A 27,210-nucleotide genomic window follows, 5' to 3' on the forward strand; every position below is an offset into this window, starting at 1 on the left:
ATAGTTTATGCCAACACTGTGATTTCTGGGGGCATCCCTTGTGCCAGCTCAACCACCAGAGGGGCTAGAAACATCTCAGCCATGCAGGAAGCCACCGTGTATACACAGCTGAGTCCCACTAAGAGCTCTGGTTCAGGGCGCAACCTAAGCGTGGTCTTGGGGACCCCAATCTGCATATTTATCAGTTTCTCTAATCTCTTTTGAATCAGCTTTGCCATGTTGCTGGTTCCACAATCCATGAGTTCAATACAACGCACGCTCACAAGCCACTTGTGTGAGAATTATGACTTACACATTTTGAGACTTACACTTCATCTCGTGGTTCATTCATTTCTCTAATGAAGAGAATATGAAGAGAGATGAAAAACATATACGCTCCAGCACTGGAGTGTTTCCAAGAGAGGAAGGAAGGGGCCCCATTCGGGTGCGGCTTAGTTACCCCTAGAGGAACTGGACAGCCCTGCAGGGTGGCGAGGGGCGGGGGGGAGGCCAACGTGAAGACACATGATTACAGTTGGCTGAGGCGATGATGAGGTGGCGGGGGGTGGGGGGGGCCCTCGGAGGCTCCGGAGCTGAAAGAAGGACCCAGGAGCCTTCCTAAGGCTTAGGGAGGGCTTCTAAAGTTGAGGTCTTGATGGCAAGCCAGTACTTCATCGGGTAGAGCCAACGGTATTCATTTTATTGGTCACTGAAAAGCGCTGAGTCAGTTACTTAAGGGTAAATCAGTCACTGCCCTTGAACGCTCTGTCTCCCCAGCCCCTCGCAGAATCCAGAGGACAGGTCTGCTCTACTCTGTTGGAGGGACCAGAGGTCTCTCCCACAACCATGGTCCAAATCCTGGTACTGAGGGCCTCCGGCCTCAACAAGGGACCCAGTGTGAGCCGTGGTCATTCAACACATAAAGCACAAAGTCCTGCCACCCACGCCTTCACCTGGGGGAGCCAGGCCTCCCCTCAGCCCCTCACACCTGGGGTCCCTTCTGTTTCTCCCGAAAGAAAGGCCCAGGCAGTCCTGTGCCCCCCAAGTATGGGCCAGCCCCTGAGGCTGTCCACCTCCCTTCCCAGAATCAGGCTCACAAACCAGTAAAGGAGGTACCACTGGACTCTTCCATGTCCCAACCCCTTCCTTCAGCCCAGCTTTGGGCCACAGGCTCACTGAACCATCAGCATCATTATTATTACTGCTCTTCCTGTTCTTAGGCTATTATTTGTAATCCAAAGACTTTTAGGCAGTTTACAATAAAAGCATACACATATAGAGTACTTATATTTTAAATATACATATAACTAAAATCAGTAAGTTAGGTAATAAAAAAAGATGAGAGAGGATCATTTTGTCAGAAAGTCGAGGTTGAGGAGAACTACTGTTTCCAAATTCAAAACTGACCCCTGAGCCTTGGGACTGCCCAGCTCTTCTGGAAAACCAGGTGGGCTGCAAACCTGTTTGTCAGGCAGGACCCACTGTCCCTGGATGTGAGTGCTGCGGGGATGGGCTCTGTCGCTGTCTCTGAATCCCACCTGAGCGCTGCTCTCTGGGCCCATCAAGCTCCAGTGCCAGACTGAGCCTGGCTCCGGGGCTCAGAAGGAAGGCTGCGGCTCTGGGTCCCGACCTCCCCTCCTCCCTCTGGGCACCTGCCCAGCAACAGGGCCAGGGCAGCAGGGTGAGGCCTTCCTGCTGCTGCCGCCCACCAGGTCCATCTGCCTTATTCTACAACCAGCGTGGCTTCAAGGCTCCTGGCTCCTCATCTGCATTTGCTCAGGAGCCCAGATATCCAGCTCTGCCTGCCCCGGCTCTGGGGTAAGTCAGAGCCGGAGCAGAAGAAATAGACTGTACATTGAATCTCCTCCCCAAGCCAGGGCTTACGACACTCCTTCATGCCTGGCCCAAGCAGTGCACACGGGACCCCACCTCTGTGCCCACAGGCAGGGTGCCGGGCTCACCCCAGTTTGGCCAGTCCCGAGCATTTGGTTCAGAGATGCTTAGGAAAAAGAAGGAAGGAATGTGGAAGAAAGGAGAGCTGCTCGCAGAAGGAGGGCAGGGGAGGGAGGAGCATCTGTAGACTCTGAAGCTCGGCCCGGCCAGCACCCCCTCCTCTTGCCCCCTGCCCCCGGCGGACTCACCCTCATCACAGTTGCTCCCGGTAAAGCCAGGGCAGCACCTCCACTCCAGCGCCGTCACTGTGCGGTAGGACACTCTGTACGTGGGTCTGATCAGAGTCCTGTAACTAACACAAGGGCAGAGTCAGGACAGTGTGAGCACCTACCCGCCCACCCCAGATCCCACTCCTGCTGAAACCACCCAGCCTAGGGCTCTGGGAGCCCCCCAGGCAGTAGAGCCCATCATCCTAGCTCTGTTCCCACAGGCTATGCGGCCCTGGACGAGTGACCACCCCTCTCTGTGTCAGGTGCATTGTAAAGTCCCTTCCAGCTCTTCCCACAAGTCTCCAAGGGTGGCCCCCTAGGGTGGGGAAATGACTGCTACAGACTGAATTGTGTCTCCCAGAAATCATATGTTGAAGCCCTAACCCCCACAATGTGACTGTACCTAAGCATAGGCTCTGAAGAGGTAATTAGGTTAAATGAGGTCAGAGGGGTGGGGCCCTAATCCAATAAGATTGGTGGCCTTTTAAGAAGAGGAGGACAGACAGAGATCTCTCTCTGCGTACATGCACACACTGAACAAAGGCCATGTGAGGACACAGAGAGGTGGCTGGCTGAGAAAATAAATTTCTGTATTGCAGCCATCTGGTCCATGATATTTTGTTAAGGCAGCCCAAGATAATGAATAAGGAAAAGAAAAATATCATTAGAACCTGTACAACTTCCAACCATCCACAAGTCACTTAACTCCAACCTTTTTCCCAATCATTATTTCTTTTGGTTGATGCATCCAATGAATATATATACGTATTTTTTTTGGCTGCGTCCCGTGGCATGTGGGATCTTAGTTCCCCAACCAGGGACTGAACCCGTGCCCCCTGCGGTAGAAGCATGGAGTCTTAACCACTTGACTGCCAGAGAAGTCCCCAATGAATATTTATTGAGCATCAACTACATGCAATACTGTGGTCACAGATTAATAAAACGGAGTCCCATCCTTGAGAAAATCCCAGCCTGATAGATGAGAGAGAGACACTTCAGTGAAAACTTGCAATTCAGTAGTGGGGCCCTTGCAGCAACAAAATGCTCCTGCAAACTGCTGTGGGATTCCATGGTAAATTTTCACAGAATTTTGAAATTTTTCTTGAAAATAAGTTTGATACTATTTTGTGAAACTCCAAGAATAGTGAATATAAAATATATGACCTAACCACACCTCACAACCAGATATCACCTCACACCTGTTAGAATGGCTATTATCAAAAAGACAAGAAATAAGTGTTGGTGAGGATATGGAGAAAAGGGAACCTTCATGCACTGTTGATGGGAATGTAAATTGGAAACCATGGAAAACAGTACGGTAGTTGCTAAAAAAAGTTAGAAATAAAACTACCATAAGGTCCACTTCTGGGTGTTTATCCAAAGGAAATGAAAACACTAACTCAAAAAGATATCTGAACCCCCATGTGCACTGCAGCATTATTTGCAATAGCCAAGATATGGAAGCAACCAAGGTATCCATCAATGGGTGAGTGGATAAAGAAAATGTGGCACACACACACACTAGGATATTATTCAGCATAAAAAAGAATGAAATCTTGCCATTTTTGACAACATGGAAAGACCTTGGACAAATATTGTATGATCTCCATTATAGGTGGAATCCAAAAACAAAAAAATAAAAACAAACCAAGCTCATAGATACAGAGAACAGACTGGGTTGCCAGAAGCTGGGGGACGGTGGATAGGGAGCAGTGCAAAATGGGTGAAGGTGGTCAAAAGGCACAAACTTCCAGTTATAATAAGTCATGGGATGTAACGTACAGCACGGCAACTATAGTTAATAATACTGTATTGCATATTTGAAAATCGCTGAGAGTAGATCTTAAAAGTTCTCATTACAAGAAAAAAAATTTTTGTAACTACTTGTGGTGATAGATGTTAACTAGACTTATTTGTGGTGATCATTTCACAACATACACAAATATTGAATCACTATGTTGCACACCTGAAACTAATTCAATGTTATCTATCACTTATACCTCAATGAACACACACACACAAACACAAAAACATATGACTGATTTTCACGAGGGGCAAAAATTCGGCTTTATTATTCGATTTACATGCATCATTATAACTTGGCTGCTTGATAAAGTCTGCACAACTTCCTCTTGAAAGCAAAACCGCATGACTTCACAGAATTTGCATCTGCTGACACCAAGCAACTTAATCGTGAATGGGAAAATTATGAATTAATTGGTGGCAGCAGGCGTGACGTTTTGAGATGCACTGTTGACAGGAAAATACATAAGTCAGGTTTTGAATTTCAGAAATACTGCACTAAATCTGAAGAATCCTGCTACACTAATTTTTCTTTCAAAAAAAAAATCCTCTCACTCATGTTTCATAAACATTCCGGCAAACCAGCTTCCCTCTGGAGCTCTAAGTGGGAAGCGGCGGGGGGGGCCGGGGGGGGCGGGGGGGCGGGGGCGTGGGGGTGGGCAGGGGCTGGCAGTGCGCAGCCAGGGGCTGGAACTTTCGAGCGAGGAGCCAGAAGTCTGCACGGAGAAGTGCCCAAGAGCAAATGCAGGCCTTTGGACTCTCAGATCCACGGCAGGAAGCAGCTGGCATAGGCCACTGGGGAGGGGGTGGGGGGGTGGCAGAGGACCAGTCATTGTCACCACTCCTTATAGAAGGAGCCTGGGGGGACATAAGTGGGTAGGCGAGCTTGGGTCCAAGGAGTCCAAATAGACTGTCTGTATGATAAACACACACTCACACGATTTCTCACTCACATGTACACTCACATGCTCACACACATGCTCTCTCACACACACACACATGCACACACGCTCACACCCTCTTCCTGCTGCAAATTTCCCAGCCAGGAACTGGCCCAGCTGGGAAAGGGAAGACGCTTTAATTTCAATTTAAAAAGTCAGTTTTAAAATTAATTCTTGAAAGAAGATTGTTGCTCTGGCTGAGAGGGACCAGAAAAGCTATGGAATCCCTCCCATAACCACTGCACCATGGAGGAGATGGAGCCCCGGGCTGTGGGGGCATAAGCTGAGAGTTTAGGGCCCTGCCCCTGATTCACGATGTGAATTGCACACGTTCCTTAACCTCCCTGAGCCCGTTTCCGGGTCTGCCCGCTGAGGACTGCGATGCTGGGTCTGGGGCTCCCTGGGAGAGCACGTGTGACAGCAGAAAGGGACGTGTAGCTGCTGCGCTTGCGAAACACAGATCTGACCCCTTTCTTCCCGGCCAGCACCTTTCGCCTGTCCCCACTGTGGTCAGGAGAGAGTCTGAGCTGTTTAGCCACGGGGGCCAGCCCTTCTCCAGCTGCCACAGCTGCCCTCAGGCCCCCTGTGCCATAGGCTGCCCCTCGGCCTGCAGCCCATGAGCCCTCCAAAGGCGCCAGGCACTCCTCACTTCATGCCCTGAGTGATGATGGTGATAAAATAATAATAGCTATAGTAAGAGCTTTGCGTACTTACCACGTATCAGGCACCGTTCTGAGTGCTTTACATTTGCTGACTCATAACAACCCTGACAGGTGGATGCTATTACTATTCCTAATTTACAGATGAGGAAACTGAGGCACTGAGAGCTTCAGTAACTTTATCAAGGTCACACTGCTAGAAGGTGGTGGAACTTGGTTCCAAACCCAGGCAGAATTAGCAGAACCTAGTAATACTAATTTGTGTTCGTTCAGTATAGGGGAACATTGTTCCTCCCTGCATCTGCACAAGGTACTGATCTCAGGCCCCTGAACCAGAGGGAGAGCTCACCCCCCAGAGAAGGTCTCTTTCTGCCCCCTCCTTCTGAGGGCCACGGGCTGGCCTGTCCCACTGCGGCACCAGAAGCATCCTGGTGGCCTGCGAAGTCCAGGAGCAGGGCGAGCCAGTAGGTGGCGCTGCTTCCCCAGCCCAGCAGGCCAGGGCTCAGACCCTCAGATCTCTCCTGAATGCCCAGGGCAGGTGCAAGTGTTCATGCTCTGTCCCCATCGTTTCACCCTCCATGAAGAACTCCCAGCCCTTCCCCTGGGCTCCAGTCTGCAAACCCACTGATCTTTCTAAAATGCAGATCTGCTTTTGTGACTGCCCTCTCTCAAAACCTTCCATGGCTCCCATAGACTTAACACCACACTCTTTAGGTCAGCAAATAAGGCCCTGCCTACCTTTCTCCCCGCCACTCCTCCCACCACAGTACAAACAAGCAGCTATTCCTGCCTCTGGGCCTTTGCACATACATGCAGGCTCCTCTGCCTACTCGCCCCTCCTTCTTTACTCTGCTGAGAAAAATCCCCAAGAGGCTTCAGGGTGTGACTCCACATCCGCTTCTCTGTGAAGCACCCCCAGCCCCAGCCAGAGCTGACAGGCTCCCTCCTCAGTACCCCCAACACCCTGTACACAGCTTGGTTTTACGTGTGGGGTGCCTGCCATGTGCCGGGCACTGGGGATACAAGAATGAAGGAGGCAGCACGAGCTCCACTCTGCCAGAGCTGGTGGCACTAATCCTGTATCACACTCGTGAAAATGTGGCCATGCGCGGTGGTCAGTGCCAGGGAGGAAAGCGCTGAGTTCACGCCTCAGATTGTAATGGATTTGTTTTCTCCTTTTAAATTAAAATATAATTTACATGCAGTAAAACACAAATTGTCCCCAACTTATGATGGTTTGACTTACAATTTTTTGGATTTCACGATGGTGCGAAAGTGATACGCATTCAATAGAGACCATACTTGGAATTTTGAATTTTGATCTTTTCCCCAGGCTAGCCATATGGGGTACGGTACTCTCTGGTGATGATGGGAAGCTCCCAGTCAGCCCTGCGATCATAAGGGTAAACAACCAATACTCAACAGGGTACTGTGTTGCCAGCATTTTTTTCGATACTGTGTTTTGCGTTTTCCCATCCCATTGTGTCTACAAAATGCCCATCTGTGTCTCCTGCTTCTGGTGAGAAGAAGAAGAGGAGGGCAATTACTCTTGAGATGAAACTCAAGATAACTGCCCAGCATGAAGGCAGTAAGCCAGTAACAGCCGTCGCAGGTGAGTTAGGACTTTGGCAATTGACGATCTTGACCATCTTAAAGGATAAGAAGCAAATGAGTGATGCAGTGAAATCATCAGCATTGGTTAAATTCACTGTCATCATGAAGAAAAGGGCTGAGCTGACGGACGACATGAAAAAAAAAAAAAAGGTTGTCTGGGAATTTCCTGGTGGTCCAGTGGTTAGGACTCCGCGCTTTCACTGCTGAGGGTGCGGGTTCAGTCCCTTGGGGGGGGGACTAAGATCCCGCAAGCCGCACCGTGCAGCCAAATAAATAAATAAATAAGAAGAAAAGAAAAAGAAAAAAAAACTTGTCATGTGGATGGAAGACCAGGTACAGAAGTTCATACCACTTAGCCTACTGACCATCCAGGCTAGGGCAAGAAGTCTTTCCATACACTAAAAAAGTGTGTTGATGATTCTACAAATAATGCAAATGTTTATACCAAGTTATGGCTGGTTCCAATGCTTCAAAAGGCAGCATAATTTTCATAATGTGAAAGTCAGCGGTGAGGCAGCAAGTGCCAATACTGAAGGTGCCAAAGTTTTTAAGGAAGAGCTTCAGAGGATAATTGTGGATGAGAAATATTTGCCAGAACAAATATTAAATGTTGATGAAATGAGCTTGTTCTGGAAGTGTATGCCAGAGCGTACATACATTCATCAAGAGTCCAAGACGATGCCAGGATTCAAGGCATTCGAACACCGTGTAAGGCTGCCTTGGGGTAGAAATGTTGCAGGGTTCCAATTAAAGTTTTTCCTAATCTACCACTCGGAGAGCCCTAGAGCATTCAGATATGTGAGCAAGCATTCGCTTCCCGTTTGTTATCACCATCACAAGAAAGCCTGGATGACATAAGCATTGTTTGAAGCCTGGCTTTTGAAGTGTTTTATCCCTCAGACAGGAGAATATTGAAGGCAAAACAACATCCCATTCAAGAGTCTGCTGATCTTAGACAACACTCCAGGGCATCCACAGCATACCAGCGACACGCATCCTGATGTCAAGGTTGTGTAGTTGCCACCGAACACAACTGCACTCATTCAACCCATGGACCAAGGCGCCACAGCTACGTTCAAAGCACACTCTTTACACCAACGGTCTGTGCAGGCTGTTGAAGAGACGGGATCTGGCCGAACACTCTGAGAGTTTTGGAAAGCTTTTAACATTCTAAATGCTACCCAGACCATCGCTGCCTCATGGGAAGAAGTCACGTGGCAATGCATGAACAGCATTTAGAAGAAAGTTTTAAAGACATGTGTGAACACGTTCAAAGGCTTTAACTAAGATTCTGCTGTGGATGAAATAGTCCCAAGATATTAGTGCTTGGGAAACAGCTAGAATTGGACATTGACGAAGAGGATGCTCGTGAGATTGTTGGTATCGAAGCTGAAGAACTTTCCACTGAGGAGCTGATCGAACTGGAGGAAGAAAGAAGGAAGGAAAGAGGAAGAAGTTATGCCTGAGGCACCAGGAAAGTTCACAGCAAAGAAACTGGCAGAGACGTTTGCTGCTATCAGCAGTGGTGTAAGGATGTTAGAAGAAATGGACGTCAATTATGAGACATTTGCAAGAGCTGACAGGCAGATACAGGATGTTCTTGCTTGCTCTAGAGAAATATAAAATGGAAAGAAGAAACAAACCGGACAGTCCAAACTTGATATCTCCCCGAAGAACACTATGCCTGCTAAACCATCAACAAGTGCTGATGCCCCAGTGCCTTCTCCCAGCTATTCTCCAGCCTTATCAGAAGAGAGAGAAATTGACGATCTTGTCGCTGTACCATCCCCATCATCCAGCAGTTAATCTTAGTTCAATGCTTCAAACATTCTTCAGGCCCAACGTGCCTTCAGCTGTGTACAGTAACGGTGGGTACCCTTCCATTCTGCTCTTCACTTTTAGTACAGTATTCAATAAATTACATGAGATGGCCAACACTTTACTATTAAACAGGGTTTGTATTAGATGAGTTTGCCCAACTATAGGTTAATGGAAGTGTTCTCAGCATGCTTAAGGCAGGCTAGGCTAAGCTACAATGTTCAGTAGGTGTATTTAATGCATTTTCGACTTGCAATGGGTTTATCGCGAATGTAACCCCATCATTAAGTCGAGGAAGATCTGTAGATAAATCTAGTGTTTAGCTCAACGAACTCTTACCTATTCAATATGTTTACACCAACATTCCCATTGCTCCAAAGTCCTTTTGTGCCCCTTCCAAACTGATCACCCAGCCCCCACACATAACCATTCTTCTGACTTCTCTCGCCAGATACTAGTTTTGCCTGTTCTAGAATTTTATATAAATGGAATCTTACAGCATGCACTCATTTATGTCTGCCTTCTTTCACTCACCCATCATGTCTGTGAGATTCATCTATGCTGTTAAGTGTAGCACTCCTTTGTTTCTTTTTATTGCTAAATAATATTCCATTATGTAAATATACCACAATGTGTCTATTCTCCTGTTCATGGACATTCGGGTTATTTCCAGTTTTGAGCTTTGATGAATAAAGACGCTATGAGTGTTTTCGTACAAGTCTTCATGGACACTTTTTCACTTCTCTAGGGTATATACCTAGAAATAAAATTGATGGGCCATAGGATGGTTATATGTTTAACTTTAGCAGATGCTACAAACACTTGTCCCAAACCTATCCGGATGAACCAAGTTCACATGCCCAGCAGCAGTGTATGAGTTCCAGTTGCTCTATAACCTCGCCAACATTTGATATTGTCAATCATTTTCATTTTAGTCATTCTAGGGTGTATGCAGTACTCTTTCATTATGGTTTTAACTTGCAATTCCTATTGACTAAAGCTGAACCCCTTTTCATGCTTGCCAGTTAGATATCTCCTTTTGTGAAGTGCCTGTTCAAGTCTTTTGCCCACTTTTAAATTGGGTTTTGGGTCTTTCTTATTGATTTGTAAGATACATGAGAGACCTTTGTCAGATATATGTATTGTGAATATTTTCTCCCAATATGTGGCTTGCCTTTTCATTTTCTTAAAGGTGTATTTTTTTTATTAACTTGGAAGTATTTTTGATACCAGTTTTTTAAAAAAATATTTATGTATGTATGTATGTATAAATTTATTTATTTTCACCAGGTCTTAGTTGTGGCAGGCGGGTTTCTTAGTTGTGGCATGCAAACTCTTAGTTGCAGCATGCATGTGGGATCTAGTTCCCTGACCAGGGATTGAACCCGGGCCCCCTGCATTGGGAGTGTGGAGTCTTATCCACTGTGCCACCAGGGAAGTCCCTTAAAGGTGTATTTTTAATGATCAGGTTGTAAATTTTGATCAAGTTCAATTTATCATTTTTAAAATTTTACTATCTGCTGGGTAGGAGTCAAGGTTCATTGTTTTCCATTTGGATATCCACTTGCTACAGCACAATTTATTGAAAAGACCTTCTTTTGGCCTAAATTTTCCCACTAAAATTAAATTATTTAGTGCCTTGTTGAAAATCAAATGATTGTTTAAATATGAGTCTATTTCTTGACTCTCTGTTCTGTTCCATTGATCTGTTTGTCCATCCTTGCACCAAAACCACACTGTCTTAATTAATATAGCTTAATAGTAAGTCTTGAAATACAGTAATGTAAGTCCTCCAATCGTGTTCTCCTTTAAGGTTGTCTTGGACACCTAGGTCCTTTGCATTCCCATTGACTTTTTTAATTGGCTTATCAATTTCTACAAAAAAAAAAGCCCACTATAATTTTGATAAGGTTATATGGAATCTATAGATCAACTTGTAGAGAATTGACATCGTAATAATTTGAGTCTTCTTATCCATACATATGGCATAACTTTCCATTTATTTAAGTCTTCTTTAATTTTTCTCAGCAGTGTGCCATCTTTTGTTCAATTTACCCCCAGGTATTTGTATTAGTCTGCTCAGGCTGCCATATCAAAATATCGTAGACTGGATGGTTTAAAACATCCTAACCAACACTTGATCCCAATACATCTCTGCCCATCTGTGAGCTGTTGAGCAAGTCCTGCCTCTCTGAACCCCCTGTAAAGTCTGTCCTTGCCTCTCTGAGTCTCCTGTGAAGTCTGAGCTGAGATGCAAAAACATACAGATCACTTGCTACCCTGAAATTCTCCAGATACAATGTGGAGTCTCCCGTCTGGTGTCTCACCAGCCCTGGTTTTTTTTTTTTTTTTTCCAAGACAGACCAATTCTAGGGACTTCTGATCTCTGTGTATTTGTTCCTTCTGTAAGGCAGATCCTGGGACTTCCCTCACTGTCACTCGGCAAATTCAGGGGCATATATTCTCCAGGGGGTTGTTATTCACTCAACAAATATCCATGGAAACCTTGACCTTACCCCTCTCTGGCGCCTCACATCGACGAGTCCAGGGAGATCACTCACCAAGTAGATCCTACCTGCCCACTGCTCTCCCCCACCCCGCCCTAGTCCAGCCTCCCTCATCACCCTGCCAGACAGCAGCAATGGCCCCTGACTGGTGCCCAAGCTTCCAGCCTATACACAGAAGCTGGCTCCAGTGATGTTTTCAAAGCACAAATCTCCTCCATGCACCCTTCCTGGCTTCTCTTCAATCTTAGGACAAAAACCAAATCCTTAGTATGACCACGTAGACTTCTAACTACTGTCCACCTTGGCTGCCCCGCTGCTTGCCGCCCCCCCTCCAGGCTACTCAGAACTCCAGCAGCAATCGGCTTTTGAGTTTCTGAACCCCCAGAGCTCCTTCCTATATCAGGGCTTGTCATCTACTGTTCCCTCTGCCCAAGATGTCCACTAACTCCAATGCAGCCTCCAGTGTCGCCTCCTCTGAGAAGCCCTCCTTGATCAGCCCACCCTTCAGTTCCACCCACCCCACTGCAGGCTGAGTCCCTTCGATTTACACTGTCATAGAACCCTGACTTCTAAACACTTATCACCCTTCCAAGTATGTAAGGGTGATCGCACCTGTGCGATCATTTGTCTGATGTCCGTCTCCTCCACTAACCCCAGGCCTAGTTCAGGGTTTGGCACATCATACATGCTCAATAAAGACTGGTGGAATGAATAAAACAATCGCTGAATAATTTGTACCAGATGGAGTCCCAGGCCAGGAACTGTAATGCTAACCAAGACGGGGTGGCTCTCTGGAGGAGCTCAGGGTGACATCCATGGAAACTGATGGATGCAGGGAGAGGGAGCAGGGCATGGCCACTTCCATCCACCAGGAGGGCCCAGCAAAGACTTCCCACACGAGGCGACACTTGAGGGAGCTCTGCTGAGCTAAAAAGGTGAGGAGGCAACCAGCACCAGGAGAGCCAGGAAATTTGGGTGAAGTTTGGTGCATCTGGGGGGCAGAGTGCTTGGACAGGCAGACAGGGCATTCGGGGCGGCTGTGAAAGCCTGTAGTGCAGGCAAGGAGTCTGCACTGCGTCCGTGGAGACTGGCCATGCTCTCCAGGCATCCAGGGGTGCTCCTGATCAGTAACATATTTCTGAGCCTGCAAGAGAGTCTATTAATTTATACATGTATATATACGCATATTATTTACCATCTTTGCATGTATAAAAAACAGTAGAGCTTAATTTCTCTTTTATTTTTAGATTAAAAAATAAACAGAAGACTTGATATAGTCTTTCCACCCCTCGATAGACAGCCTTGTGTACCCACGGGGAGACCACCCTTTTCCTGGCCATGGGGAAGCCACCCAGGCACCGTGGCTCAGAGGAACATCGTGATCAGATCTGCTTTCAAGAAAGAGCCCACCTGTGTTGGCATGGCAGCCGGATTGGACAGGAGAGATGGGAGGTGAGGAAGTGAGTCAGGAGGCTGCTGGCCGAGGAAGAGGGGCCAGCAGGGATGAATGGCCGCACTTGATGGAGGGGAAACTGAGGCCAAAGAGGGGGTCAGATTCCAGGTGATAAAGCAGCAGAGGTTTGACTGAACCAGACCTCCTGATGGGAGCCCCAAGTTCTCTCCCGCTCAACAACACATCGAAGCTGCCCCCCGACCCCTCCCAGGAGTCAGAGGAGGGCCTTGCCCTCTGCAGCACCCCCGGGACCCTCCCAGTGAGCACAGCGGTCATGAGGTGCTCTGAGAGTCCTGGCCGCAGTCCTCCAGCCACTCAGTGACTGCCCTAGATAGGGTGCAGATGAGTCCTGTGTGTCCTCAAAGGTGGCCCTGGGTGCACAAGGTCATGTGAGAGGGAATATGAAGAAAGAGCTCCAGGAGGGGTGAGATGCCCGTCACTGGAGGTGTGTAAGCCCAGGCCATGGCTCTCTGGCATCCAAAGGCCATGTCCCCACAGCATCATGAGGTCCTTCAGTGGGTGCCAGGACAGGGCCATCGTCTGGGCATTGCCTGCTGGGAACGACTCTGCCAGGGCAGAGACCTCATCGGGTGGAGGCGGGGGGCCTCCCTCCCTCACTGGGCACCGCAGCTTGCAGGCCCCGGCTCCTGCCCCGGCCCCACTTCCTCAGCAGGGACCACCACGAGGAGGACCAGACTGGGAGGTACCGAGACAGACTGGAGACTCAACAGGAAACGGGAGTGGGGGTTTCAGAAAGGGAGGCAGGAGATTATTAATCTCTTGATTAATAGCAGCGGGCCGGCGGGGAGGGGGATGGGCTGTCCCACCGCAGTTCTGCGGCAGCCGGCAGGGTCCTCCAGGCTCTGGCCTCCCCACAGTCCAAGCTAGTCTTTCCCAAGTGCGGACAGAAGGGACAGAAGGCCCAGAGGGCAGTGTCCCCCGCCCAGGCCGCCGCTCCCACTCAAGCCCAAGACCACGGTCCAGTCGGGGGGGAGGTGGACACATCGTGGGCTTCTCGAACCACACAGGCTGGCCGAGGAGGGGCAGGAAAGCAGGCCACGTTTTAAGAAAGCACTAAGTCCAGGACTTCATGTGGCCTTGAGGGCGGCAGGCAACCCAACCAGAGTGGGGGAGGCGGCCTGGCAGGGGGCCGTCTGGCGGAGGCAGATGAAGTTCCGGCAAACCCCTCGGCTCAGCACATCTGGAAAAGGTTGGCTCTAATGCCATCAAAGAGCTCGGAGGGGCCAGGGAGAGAGCCGAGGACAGGAGAGCCAGGCCGAGGAAAACTTAACCCCCGAGGCCCTGGGGCTCCTCCTTCCAAATCTGTCTGGCCCTGGGGCCCACCCCCTCCAGCAGCTGAGCGGGGGCTCGAGAGGGCAGGAGGGCAGCGACGAAAACGTGCGACATCCTGCTGCAGTGAACCAGGCACAGCCAGGGCTGTGATTTCCACCCCAGAGCAAGACGGGGGCGTTTATCCCCATTTCCCAGAAAGGGAAACTGAGGCACAGGGAGGGGCAGCACCCCTAGTCCTCTCCACTGGTTCTGAAGGCCCCTCACAGGGAAGTGTCCCGGTCCAGCCCCTCACTACAAGCCAGGAGGAGAAGCCAGCAGGGAAGGGACTCCCCCCCCCCGCCCCCGCTCCCCTGCCCCGGCTGTTCCCTTTACCTGACCTGCACCCCCTCCCCTAGCGAAATCCCCTCATCCCCCAGATCGCAGCTCAAATGCCCCCCAGGGAAACCCCAGAACCAGGTCTTATAGCAGGACACCCTCCGCCCCCGCATAGCTGTGAGTCTTTGATTGACATGTCCCTCCCTCCACTCGCCCCCCCCCCAACCCTGAGAGGGAGGGGCCGTGATCTTTTTGCACACTAGTGCCTGGCGCTTAAGCGCTCATTCAGTACCAAACAAACAGCTAAACAGACCAAACGCATGATCTGAGAAACCCGAGTCAGAGCTGCAGGTCCTGAGACCAGACCCGGCCCGGCAGGACCCCGCTCCACACCAGCTTGGACTGACTGGGCGCCGGGCACCATCCTCTGGGGCTCATGTTTGTATGTGAACATTAGGTTTGGGTGCCACCCTCACCTACATACACACAGACAGACAGACACACACACACACTACAAAAACCCAATATAAAAAAATCATGGAATGGGAAAATCCAAACGGGACACAGTTGTATTACAATTTTTTTTTTTCATTCAACAAGAGGATGGATACGTTTCTTTAATGAACATTTGTTAAGCAGCTTAATGTGCCCAGGCTCTGGGATGAGGACACTGTGGTCCTGCCTTTGAGGTGTTCATGGATGGGTGGAAAGAGTCAGCCCCGAAATCAGACCGTCTGGGTGTCACATGGTTGGACCCGCGTGGGTGATGGGTGCCCCCCACCCCGGCGTTCTCTCCTAGTGCTGCCCTGACAAGGCCCTCCCCCTCCCTTCCGGGTCCACCCCCCACTCCTCTCACACCCCTTAACTCCCCCCAACCCCTCACTCCCCCACCTCCCCCCACCGCCACCCACCCCCACCCCCCGGGGCAGCTTTGCTCCTATAGCCATCCTCTGCTCGCCTTCACCAGCCGCCTCCCCTCTCTCCCAGGTCATTGCTGGCAGTTTACAAACATGCTCCTGTATCTCCTACCTTAAAAACACACCAAAAAAACACCTCCCTGGACCTCTTACTCCCCTCCAGCTACCAAGCCCCATTTTAAAAAAAATTTTTATTGGAGTATAGTTGCTTTACAATATTGTGTTAGTTTCTACTCTATAGCAAAGTGAATCAGCAATATGTATACATATATCCCCTCTTTCCCATTTCTTCTTTTTTTAATATTTATTTATTTGGCTGCGCTGCATCTTACTTGTGGCACACAGGATCTTCGGAGCCGCGTGTGGGCTCTTCCTTGCGGCATGCAGGATCTTTTTTTTTTTTTTTTTTTAGTTGCAGCATGAGGAATCTTTTAGTTGTGGCATGTGGGGTCTTCAGTTGCGGCATATGGGTTCCAGTTCCCTGACCAGGGATCGAACCCAGGACCCCTGCATTGGGAGCACGGAGTCCTAGCCACTGGACCACCAGGGAAGTCCCCCAAGCCCCATTTCTTGCTTCCTTCACAGCAAAACTTCTTGAAAGAGTTTTCTATCCTTCGGATCTTCATTTCCTCACCTCTCGTTTTTCTCCTCCACCCACGCCATCTCAGCCTCCATCCTCACCACTCCCCAAAACTGCAGTTGCCAGGTCCCCAGTGACTCCACATTGCCAAATCCAATGGTCACTCCTCAGCCCTCATCCCGTCGGCCACCCAGAAGCATTGAAAGACTCACAGTCTCCCTCCCAAAAGTCTCATCCCAGAACACTGGGTTTTCTTGATGCTCCTTCTGACCTGGCTGCTTCTTCTCATCTCCTTAGCCCTATCTCAGAGGCTGGGGCCCAGACTGTTCCGGGATCAGCACCCCTTCTCCATCTATTCATCCCCAAGTTCACCTCCAGTTCCATAGCTTTAAATACCATCAAAATGCTTATGATTCTCAATCATCAAGTTTCCCCAATTCTAACATGCACATACTGTTACACTTTAACATCTCTGACATTGGGATTCATGTAACAGTTGATGGTGCACTATAGCTTAATTAGCAACATTCTTAGTGATCATAAGATAATGCACTTCTTCCAAACCAATGGCATCTGAGAATCCATGAAATTCAGTATGGCCCCAGGGTCTTCCTGGAACTCCAAACTTTTTAAATCAACCTCTTGCTTGATACCCCTCTCCCCGTGGATGCCCCACAGGCATCTCACACTTCACTTGGCCAAAGCAGAGCTGTTGTTTTCTGCCTCCTAGGGGTGACCTCCTGTCAGTGTCCCCAACTCAATGAATGGCATGCCCAGCCAACCAGCCACTCACACCAACAATTTAAGGTTATCCCAAATTGCTCCCACCCATAAGTAATCAGACACTCCTGTCATCTCAGTTTCCAGAACACCTCCTGAATCCACTCACTTCTCTCCACTTCCCCAGCTATCACCCGCCATCATCTTGAGCCTGTGTCCATTTTTCCCTCAGCAGCCAGTGATCTTTTTGAAACCTAAATCAGCCCATCTCAGGAACCTCCAAAAAGCAGAGAAAAAATAAAACCAAAGCAAGCACAAGGAAGGACATCGTATACATAAGAGCAGGAGTCAATGAAATTGAAAAGAGAAAAACAATAGAGAAAAATCAATGAAACCAAAAGCTGGTTCTCTGAAAAGATTTTTTTTTTTAAATGATAAACCTCTAGCAAGACTGGCAAAGAAAAAAGGAGAGAAGACACAAATTATCAATATCAGGAATGACATTGGGAAGATCATGATACACATAAATTTAACAACTTAGAGGAAAGGGACCAATTCATCAAAAAACACAAATTACCCCAACTCACTCAATATGAAATAGATCATTTGAATAGCCCTATAACTACTAAGGAAATTGAATTTGTAGCTGAAAAACTCCCCCTAAAGAAATCTCCAGACCCAGATGTTCACTGGAGAATTCTAACAAACGTTTAAGAAAAATTAATACCAATTCTATATAATCTCTTCCAGAATATAAAAGAGGAGGGAGCACTTCCTAACTTATTTTATGAGACCTTGATACCAACGTCAGACAAAGACAGTACAAAACCAGAAAACTACAGACCAATATCCATCATGAATATAGACACAAGAATCCTTAACAAAATATTAGCAAACAGAATTCAGTATTACATTAAAAAAATTATATACCATGGCCAAGTGGAGTTTATTCCAGGGATGCAATGTTGGTTCAATATTGCAAAGTTAGTCAATGTAATCACCATATTCACAAGCTAAAGAAATCACATGACCATGTTAATCAATGCAAAAAAAATTTTTGGACCAAATTCAGTGCCCATGATAAAAACTCTGAGAAAAATAATAATAGAATTTACTCAACTTGATAAAGAACATGTACAAAAACTTTACAGTTAACATTATAGTTGATGGTGAGATGCCTTCCCCCTATAACTGGGAACAAAGCATTCTCTCCACTCATTTATAAGTTCTGGAAGTTCTAGTCAGTGAAAGGTTGAGAAAAGGAAATAACAGACATACAGGTTGGAAAGGAGGAATCAAGACTGCCTCTATTTACAGATGACTTGATTGTCTTTGGAGAAAATCTCAAGGAATACACCCCAAAACTCCCAGAACTAATACGTGGATTCAGCAAGGTCATAGGATCCAAGATAAACATACAAAAATCAACTGTGTTTCTATATACTAGCAATGAACTCATGAACATCAAAATGAAAAATACAATTTTACCAACTGTACCAAAGAAACCTATTTACAATCACTCCAAAAAAAAAAAAAAAGAATAGAACTTGTATGCCAAAAACTATAAGAAATCCAAGAAATCAATGAAGAAAGATGAAAGAAATCAAAAAATATCTAAATAAATGAAAAAAAAATCTAAATAAATGAAATCCATAGTTCTGGATTGGAAGACTCAACGTAATAAAGATATCAATTTTCCCCAAGTGGATATACAGGTTTAATGCAATTCCTGTTAAAATCTCATGAAGATTTTTGGTAGATATAGACAAAATTAGTCTAAAGTTTATATGAAAAGACATAGGAACTCTAGTAGCTAAAACAATTTTGAAAGAGATGAATAAAGTGGGAAAAATCAGTCTACCCGATTCCAAGACTTGCATAGCAACAGCAATCGAGACCATGTGATACTGGCAGAACTATAGACACACATATCAATGGAACAGAAAAGAGAACTTAGAAAGAGACCAACACAACTGTGCCCAAATGATTTTTGACAAACATGCAAAAGCAATTCAATGAAGGAAGGATGTTTTCAACAAATGGTACTGGTGTAGCTGGGACATCCATAGACCGATAAAATGAACCTCTCCCTAAATCACACACCTCATGCAAAAACCAACCCAACGTGGATCACGGACTTATGTGTCAAATATAAAACTTTAAACTTTTAGAAAAAAAAAATAGGAGAAAATGGTCTTAGACTTGACACCAAAAGCATGATCCATAAAATGAAAAACTGATCCACTGGACTTCGTTGAAATTAAAAACTTTTACTCTGCAGAAGAGTGTTAAGAAGATGAAAAGGCAAGCCACAGAGTGGGAGAAAATATTTGCAAACCATGTATCTGACAATGGGCTAGTATCTAGAATATATAAAGACATCTCAAACCTCCACAGCAAAAAAAAAATCCAATTAGAAAATGGGCAAGAGACATGAAGAGACATTTCACAAAAGAAGATATCTGGATGACAAATAAGCACACGAAAAGATGTTCAACATTATTAGTCCCTAGGGAAATGCAAATTAAAACCACAATTAAACAGACTACACAGAATGGCTAAAATAAAATATTGTGACAACACCAAATGCTGGCAGGGATGCATGAAACTGGATCACTCAGACTTTGCTGGTGGGAATGTAAAATGGTACAGCCACTCTGGAAACAGTTTGGCAGTTTCTTTAAAAACTAAACATGCAAATACCATATGACCCAACAATTACACTACTGGGCATTTACCCAAAGAAATAAAAACTGATGTTCACACAAAAACTTGAATGTACACGAATGTTTATAGCAGCTTTATTCAATATAGCCCCGAACTGGAAACGACCCAGTTGTTTTTAAATGTCTTTGAACAGACACATGGTTAAACTAACTGTGGCACATCCATACTACAGAATACTACTCAGCTATAAAAAGGAAGGAATTCTTGACACACCCAACAGCCTGGATGAATCTCCAGAGAATTATGAATAAAAAGACCCATTCCTGAAAAGTTATATACTGTATGATTCCATTCTTGAAATGACAAAATTATAGAAATGGAGAACAGATTAGTGGTAATGGTGGTTTCCAGGGGCTGGAGGGAAGGGAGAATGGGGAGTTATTGCTTAATGGGTATAGAGTTTCAGTTTTACAAGATGCAAAGAATTATGGAGATGGATAGTGGTGATGGCTGCACAACAGTATAGACGTACTTAATACTGCTGAACTGTACACTTAAAAATGGTTAAGATGGCGGGACTTCCCTGGCAGTCCAGTGGTTAAGACTCCACACTTCCACTGCAGGGGGCGCGGGTTTGATCCCTGATTGGGGAACTAAGATCCCGCATGCCATGTGGCGTGGCCAAAAGAAAAAAAAAATGGTTAAGGCAGCAAATTTTGATTTATGTGTATTTTAACACAATTAAACTATGTCTTACAACTGCTTATGAATTTACAATGACCTTGAAATAAAAAGTTAAATTTTTTTTAAAAACCTAAATCAAGACATTTATCATCAGTACTTGAAACCTTCAATGACGTCCCAGTACTCTTACAATAAATTCCAAACTGCGGCTTGTTGAGATCAGTCTCTGCCTCTGTATCCTCCTCACCTGCTCTGCTTCTGGACACGGACCTTTCTCTCTGTTCCTTCATCTGGGACCTCGCTGCCTCAGGGCCTTTGCACCAACTATCTCCACCCCATCTTCACACGGAGGCTCTTTCTCACCATTCATGACTGAGCATCAACGTCATCTCTTCAAAGAATCTCTCTCCCATGTCCTCTAAAGTAGCCCGGATTTATACTCAGTCATTACCCTATTTTAATTTCCTGAACTCGTTAGGAGGGAATATTTTTTTCTTGTTTTCATATTTACGTGAATAGAAACTCCATCAGAGAGAGGATTTGGTCTTATTCACCATCATATTCTCCCCCGGGCACAAAGTAGGCCCTTAATAAATATTTGTTGAGACGCTTGAGTGGATGAACAAACACAAAGAGGCCTACGTGGAGCTCCCGGGGGAGTGAGTGGGAGCACAGGGAGGGACTGGGGACACATGCCAGTCCTCTAGTGCATTCCAAATCGGCTTCAGTGTGCCCAGATTCTGTTACACTCATGTTTTGACAACCACACCCTCCCTTCCCCCACTTGCACAGTCTTGTCATAAAAATGTCATCGGGGTGTAATGAGATAATGTGCTGACTTCATAGCGCTCAGCTAAGAGAGGCGCCACCAAGGATTATGGCCCCGCTGATCCCCAAATCTAATTCTGCAGAATTGCAGAAACCCCTTCTCCCTGTGGTGGCCCCAGCCCAGACTTCACACTGAGCAGGATGGGCAGCAGGAGGACGCTGGTGCAGGTGCCCCAACCACTCGGCAGCAAACCAGCTCTGTGTCCCCTCATGAGTCACTTGATATTTATACCTCTTCTCTGGGAGTCGTAGCCAACGCACCAAGAGCATATCACCAGCAAGACACTGGCCTACACATACCATCGCCCCAGTACTGAATCCCCCCAATAATTTCATACAACACATCATTTTTACAAATGAAACAAGTGAGACCCCGATCCCCACCCCTTTCTCTTCCTACCCTCAGCTCCATCCCACACTTGGTGTGTGGACCCAGCCTGCACGTCCCAGCTCCATCCATGCTCCTCACTCCCACAAACAGCCACCCCTCACCCTCCTCTTAAGGCTTGGGGTGCACCCACCACAGGCACCGTCCCCCAGATTCAAGGAAAAGGCCAGAGCAGGCCTGGAAGCCACTCAGGGCTGTTTAGCCAGGTACCCAGAGAATGGTCTAGAAGCGGGGCATAGGCTCCAGATGGACACATCCCCCTGGCCTCATGGACTCCTTGCCCCATGAGGATGGGCATGGCTGAAGGAGGGCCAGAGTGGCCTCCCTAAAGGGTCCCCTCTGCCTGGGTAGAAGGGCCCTGGGACCCAGGCACTCTGTTCTGCGGGGTAGGGGAGGGGGTGCAGGTAGGCCCCCATCATGCCTGGTCCAGCTCCATCTCCTACGGCTCCTCAGGTGGTAGAGCATGGCCAGTCTGCTCCTCCGAGAAAACCCAGAGCTCTGAGCCAGCAGGACACTCCCCAGGCACAGATGTGATGGGTAGAGGGCTTCTCACCCAGCTCACGCTCCTTTCTGCCTCCTCCCTCCTGCTTTGGGCTCTCGCTGCCCAAGGTGCTCCCATCAAAGGAGGAAGCAGTCCCTCAGCCAGTTGTCTTGGCAGGAGGGGTGGGGAGATAATTCTATTTAACTGAAAGCTCCTGGACTAGATGCTGCAGAATCGAAGGGAAGGACCAGCTAAGCCCCAACTCCTCAGCTGAGTGCATTGGGCCTGTGGTCCCCCACCCCTGCTTCATGTGCCCCCCTCATCTGTCATCACCCAGCCCCATGCAGGGGTCTGGAGCCCCTGAGCCCCTCTCATCGTGGCCACCAGCTGTTCTGTTTCTTTGCTGTGAGGCCCTGCCTCAGCTCAGATGTCACCTCGTCCCAGGAGCCTTCCCAAGCCCCCTGTCAGGATGAAGTGCCTGGCTTACCTTGGACCCCAGCCACCATTCAAACCATCCTTCCTCGCTCCTGCAGAGTCATCTCTTTGAAGAGAGACAGATAGCCATGCGCTCTCTTTTGGCCAGGGCCTGGCATGCAGCCGGCCTCCAGGCAAACATGAATGAATGAGTGAATGAATGAAGGAATGAATGAGTGAACAAACAAGACATTCCAGGCCTCCTGGGAAGGGATATCCAGGGACAGGGGTTTTCCGAGCAGCCCAAATCATGTTACCTATTTCTAGGCAAAGCTAAGCGCACCTCTAGGAGAGTGACGAGGCCATTGCTGATCCTAGGGGTGGGAACACGGCACAGCCTGTGTGCCCCAGGAGAAGGTCCCAATATCTCCTGGACTCCAAGGAGGGGACGCCCGTGGACAGCCGTGTCCAGGTGATTGGGCAGGCCCACCAGCATCCATTTATTAAGTTCGACTCCAGATCGAGCTCACGGTGAGTGAATGGAGTCGGGGGAGAGGGACGGACTAGGATCCGGGCCCAGACTCCGCACCCAAATTGGGGAGAAGGGAGGAGGAGGCCAGCAAACAACCAGGGATGAAGACAGTGCTCCTGACTGGACCACAGGCTCCAGATACACGGGTCAGAGAGCAGCCCCTCCCCTCCCCAGGCGGCGCCCAATCACATGCCACCCAGAGCACTTCCTGGCCCCGCCCACCGACCAGCCCTTCCCACCAGCAGGCTCACTGCCCGAGACAACAGCCAGGTTAAACCCGGACATTCCAACCCTTCTCCACCGGGGCTCGGGCACGCTCTCCTGACAACTAGGCTGGGGCCCCATGTCCTCCCTTCTGGTCACACTGTCACAGCCACACGAGGGAACTGGGATGGAGCCCCGTTTCCAAACACGGCCAGAAGAAGACAGGACGTTTAGGGTTCTACAAGCTTCCTTGTCATGTTTATTCTTTTCTGGTCCGACTGCCCACAATTCTACCCAGGACCTGGTGAAGCCTGGTCCAGGAGTCTTCAGTTAAAGATGAATTCCCCTGAGGTGTGTCACACCTCTGGTGAAGGGATCCAGCTGAGGGAAACCCTTCCTTATAGGGTGGGAGCACCCCAGCCAGTGGGGGAGTGGGGGGCAGGTAGCAGAAAGGAGGGGGATGTAGGAAAAACTTTACCAAGTTCGTGATAACCTTCTCCAGGCAGACACAAAACCCCCAGAGGATCTCAGGGTGAACAGCAGACACCGCCTGCCCTCGAGGGACAGACTCCAGCAAGAGGAGAGATGGCCAGGCAGACAATTAACTAAAACAAGTCCAGCTGTGCTCTAGGAGAGGACAAATAAGATCCTGGGGGAATATAACTGAAGGACTTATCACTTCTGCTGGGAGGGTGCAGCTGGACCTCCAAGGCAAAGAAAGAATTCACTGGCCAAGGGAAAATAACAGTTAACAAATAACTGTCATTAGCATGTCCCAAAACACATCACGCACACAGCATGAACTAGCACTTTCTCTCCTGGAATCCTAACAACCGCCCTACAAGACGGGCATTGTCTCCGTTTTAGAAATAAGGCTCAGAGAGGGCAAGTAACTTGCTCAAAGTCACACAGCTGGTCTTTCTGACTCTGAAGCCCACCTTACTGTATACCCCCCAACCCCCATAACAGGCTATAAGGATGGCAAGGAGGCGTGAGATGCATAGAACAAAGTAAACAAAATGCCACAGAGAGAAAGAGAGTGCAGGTGAATTATTCCCAGGACCAAAAGGAAAACTCCTCCAAGAGTCAGAAATGAAGAAGGAAATAAGGGAGGAGAAAAGCAGTGGGGGGAGCCTGGGTGTCTTTAGTATGCGATGGTGAGAACAGCCTCTTCCTTTTCCAGTGAAATGTGGACAAATATCTGTTCAAACACGATCACATCATCTTAGATGACACGTTTGGGGGACATTGTGCACAAGCTAAACTATATCAGCCCCAACCAAAACATTCACAGGGATCTTGACAAATTTGCACCAGCTCTCGTGAGAATGAGTCACCCTCCCTCTTTCTCTTTCTTGTGTCGTCATGACCAGAAATCTAGATACTGATGTAACGTGATAAGGTGTTAGCTAAGGCTACTGCAGCAATTAGACTGTAATATATAAATGTATCAACTTGTACAACTCAAACTTACACAATGTTGTGTGTCAATTATGTCTCAATTTTTTAAAAAAGAAAAAAGGTAAGAAATCTAGGATTTGTTCATGTCCTAGAGATCAAAGGGATGGTAAGATGGAGGATGAAATGGAGAATTGGGAGAGGCAATCTGCCACCGATCACGCCACAGTCATGCGCCATCTTGTTTTCTGTGCAAAATTCTGTGTGAACACAAATAAAAGCATCCAAAATATTTCCAGAAATGAAGGGAACAACGGATTGAAATATGGCAGGACACAGCTGAGTAGCCAGGATTATAAACAAGAGAATACAGCACAAGGTGGCTATGGGGGTTCAGCTGGGGTTTGCCACGCTAACCTCAGAGTGAGAAATGCAAGCTCAGAGCACGCCCAGGCCCGAACTACCTGCTGGGAGCTGACTTGGGGTGGTTTTCCTGGGATCTGCTTCTTTACTTATTTTTTAAATTTTATTGAAGTATAGTTGATTTACAATGTTGTGTTAATTTCTGCTGGATAGCAAAATGAATCAGTTATACATATATATATATATATATATATATATATATATATATATATATATATATATATATATATATATATATATATATATATATATATATATATATATTCTTTTTCATATTCTTCTCCATTATGGTTTGTCACAGGATATTGAATATAGTTCCCTGTGCTATACAGTAGGACCTTGTTGTTTATCCATCCTATATATAATAGTTTGCCTCTGCTAGTCCCAAACTCCCATTCCTGCCCTCCCCTACTCCCCTTCCCCGTTGGCAACCACAAGTCTGTTCTCTGTATCTGTGAGTCTGTTTTTGTTCTTAGCTGAGCCATGGCCCAGCCTCAGGTTTCATTCCCAGAGCACTTCTTACAAGCCAGGGTCTGTGCAGGACTTCCCCCACTGAACTTCAAACCATCCTCCAACAACCTCTTAAGGAGCGCTCTATCACTCCCATTTTAGAGGTGGGGAAACCCAGGCTGAGAGGACAAATCCGGGCCAATGAAACATCAGGGGAATTAGCTGAAGGCTCTGGAAAAGACAATCCTCTCTGACAGGAAAAAACGGTGCCAAATCCCCTTTCCTCCTTTTTTGGGACACTGTTATATGAGACGTGATGCCTGGAGCTGCTGCCGCCCTTCTGTAATCTTGAGGAACCATGTGGCAGACACACAGGGGCTGGCAGAGAGGAAGATAAAGGAGGCCGAGATCTTGAGCATATCATCGGCCCAAACGGAAGCACCTCTTCCAGATTGTTGTGAGATTAATAGGCTCCTGTTATCGAAGCCTCTTTCAGCAATGTCATCTATTGTTTTCAGCCCAAGGTATTGTGAGACACAGGAAAACATGCATAAGACACAGTCTCTGCCTCAAAGGGCTCCCAGGGACCTCCCAAGCTCCTCCCACCCTGAGGCCCTGCTCTGAGTAATCAACCCAGCACACAGACTTTTGCAGCATGCAGACTCTTAAGAAAACTGTAAAAGTATGCTTTTAAAAATTAGGCTAAGAAACAATAATCTCACTGAGACAGGGCTACACAGTCTGGAGCTTTGTCTTTATTTTTTGGCCGCACCACGCGGCATGTGGGATCTTAGTTCCCCGACCAGGGATCAAACCCATGCCCCCTGCCCCTGCGTTGGAAGTGCGGAGTCTTAACCACTGGACCACCAGGGCAGTCCCTGGAGCTCTTTCTTACCTCGGAAAAGTCCCCTCACAGGATGCCCCAGCTCAGGAAAGCTCTCCCCGCGGGTCTGGGCCCCACTCGGTCTCCACACAGCACCAGGAACAGACATAACTGTGCACTTGTTACTCTGGTGCTCTGACTAGTGTTCCCCTCCCCAGCCCCACGGTCATCTCTCCAAGTCAGGAACTGGTCCGTGTTCTCACCCGCACTCTCCTGGGAGCCTCGGGGCCTGTATACAGGAGGAGGTCTACAAATGTTCATTTGGGGGAAAAGGGAGCTGGGCCTTGAAATCTCAGGAGCACCCCAATGGGGCCTGCTTGATGGGCCAGCATCAAACCCAACCCAGTCCCTGTGACTCTCCTTGTGACCTTGAGCAAGTCATTTTGCCTCTCTGAGCCTCCATCTCCTCATCGCAAGTTCGCAGACCGGTTTAGAAGAGAAGAACTTTGCTCCATAAAGATCTGTGCTCACAGCTCACCATCACGCACTCGCTGTGCACGATTTCAAAGTGTTCTGACAACTTTGATCTCATTTCACCCTCCCGACATAGAACCATCAATTCGGTAAGGCTTCTTCAAGGTTTCTTGAGCCCCTGAACGCTAGGCACTGGGGGTACAGAAGGGAGTAAGACAGCCCCCACCCTCTCCCAGCCCCCAGGCTAGAGGGCCAGGCAGACGATGACCAGGCTGACCACAGGACGAACACTGTGGGTCAGAGAGTGACAAATGCTAAGAATAAGATTAAGCGGGATAGGGCTTCCCTGGTGGTGCGGTGGTTGAGAATCCGCCTGCCAATGCAGGGGACACGGGTTCGAGCCCTGGTCCGGGAAGATCCCACATGCCGTGGAGCCTGTGCTCTAGAGCCCCCATGCCACAACTACTGAGCCCGCGTGCCACAACTGCTGAGCCCACGTGCCACAACTACTAGGCCCGTGCGCCTGGAGCCCGGGCTCTGCCACGGGAGAAGCTCCCGCAATGAGAGGCCCGTGCACCGCAACGAGGAGTGGCCCCCACTCGCCGCAACTAGGGGAAGCCCATGTGCAGCAACAAAGACTCAATGCAGCTAAAAATAAATAAAATAAATAAATTAAAAAGAAA

General features: G+C 47.9%; 1 protein-coding gene across 2 annotated transcripts in view; it reads right to left on the reverse strand.

The window, feature by feature from the left end:
• Positions 1-27,210, reverse strand: part of COL26A1 (collagen type XXVI alpha 1 chain) — a 170,236-nt gene that overhangs the window by 93,490 nt on the left and 49,536 nt on the right. Inside the window, exon 3 of one of the 2 annotated variants that reach the window (XM_068524591.1) lies at positions 2,121-2,218. In XM_068524591.1, coding sequence (XP_068380692.1) covers positions 2,121-2,218 — 98 coding nt within the window. Of the gene's footprint in view, positions 1-2,120; positions 2,225-27,210 lie in introns of both variants that reach the window. The other variant, XM_068524592.1, reaches the window with a different exon arrangement.

This window comes from Eschrichtius robustus, chromosome 16 (assembly GCF_028021215.1).
Source record: "Eschrichtius robustus isolate mEscRob2 chromosome 16, mEscRob2.pri, whole genome shotgun sequence".
Taxonomy (NCBI): domain Eukaryota; kingdom Metazoa; phylum Chordata; class Mammalia; order Artiodactyla; family Eschrichtiidae; genus Eschrichtius; species Eschrichtius robustus.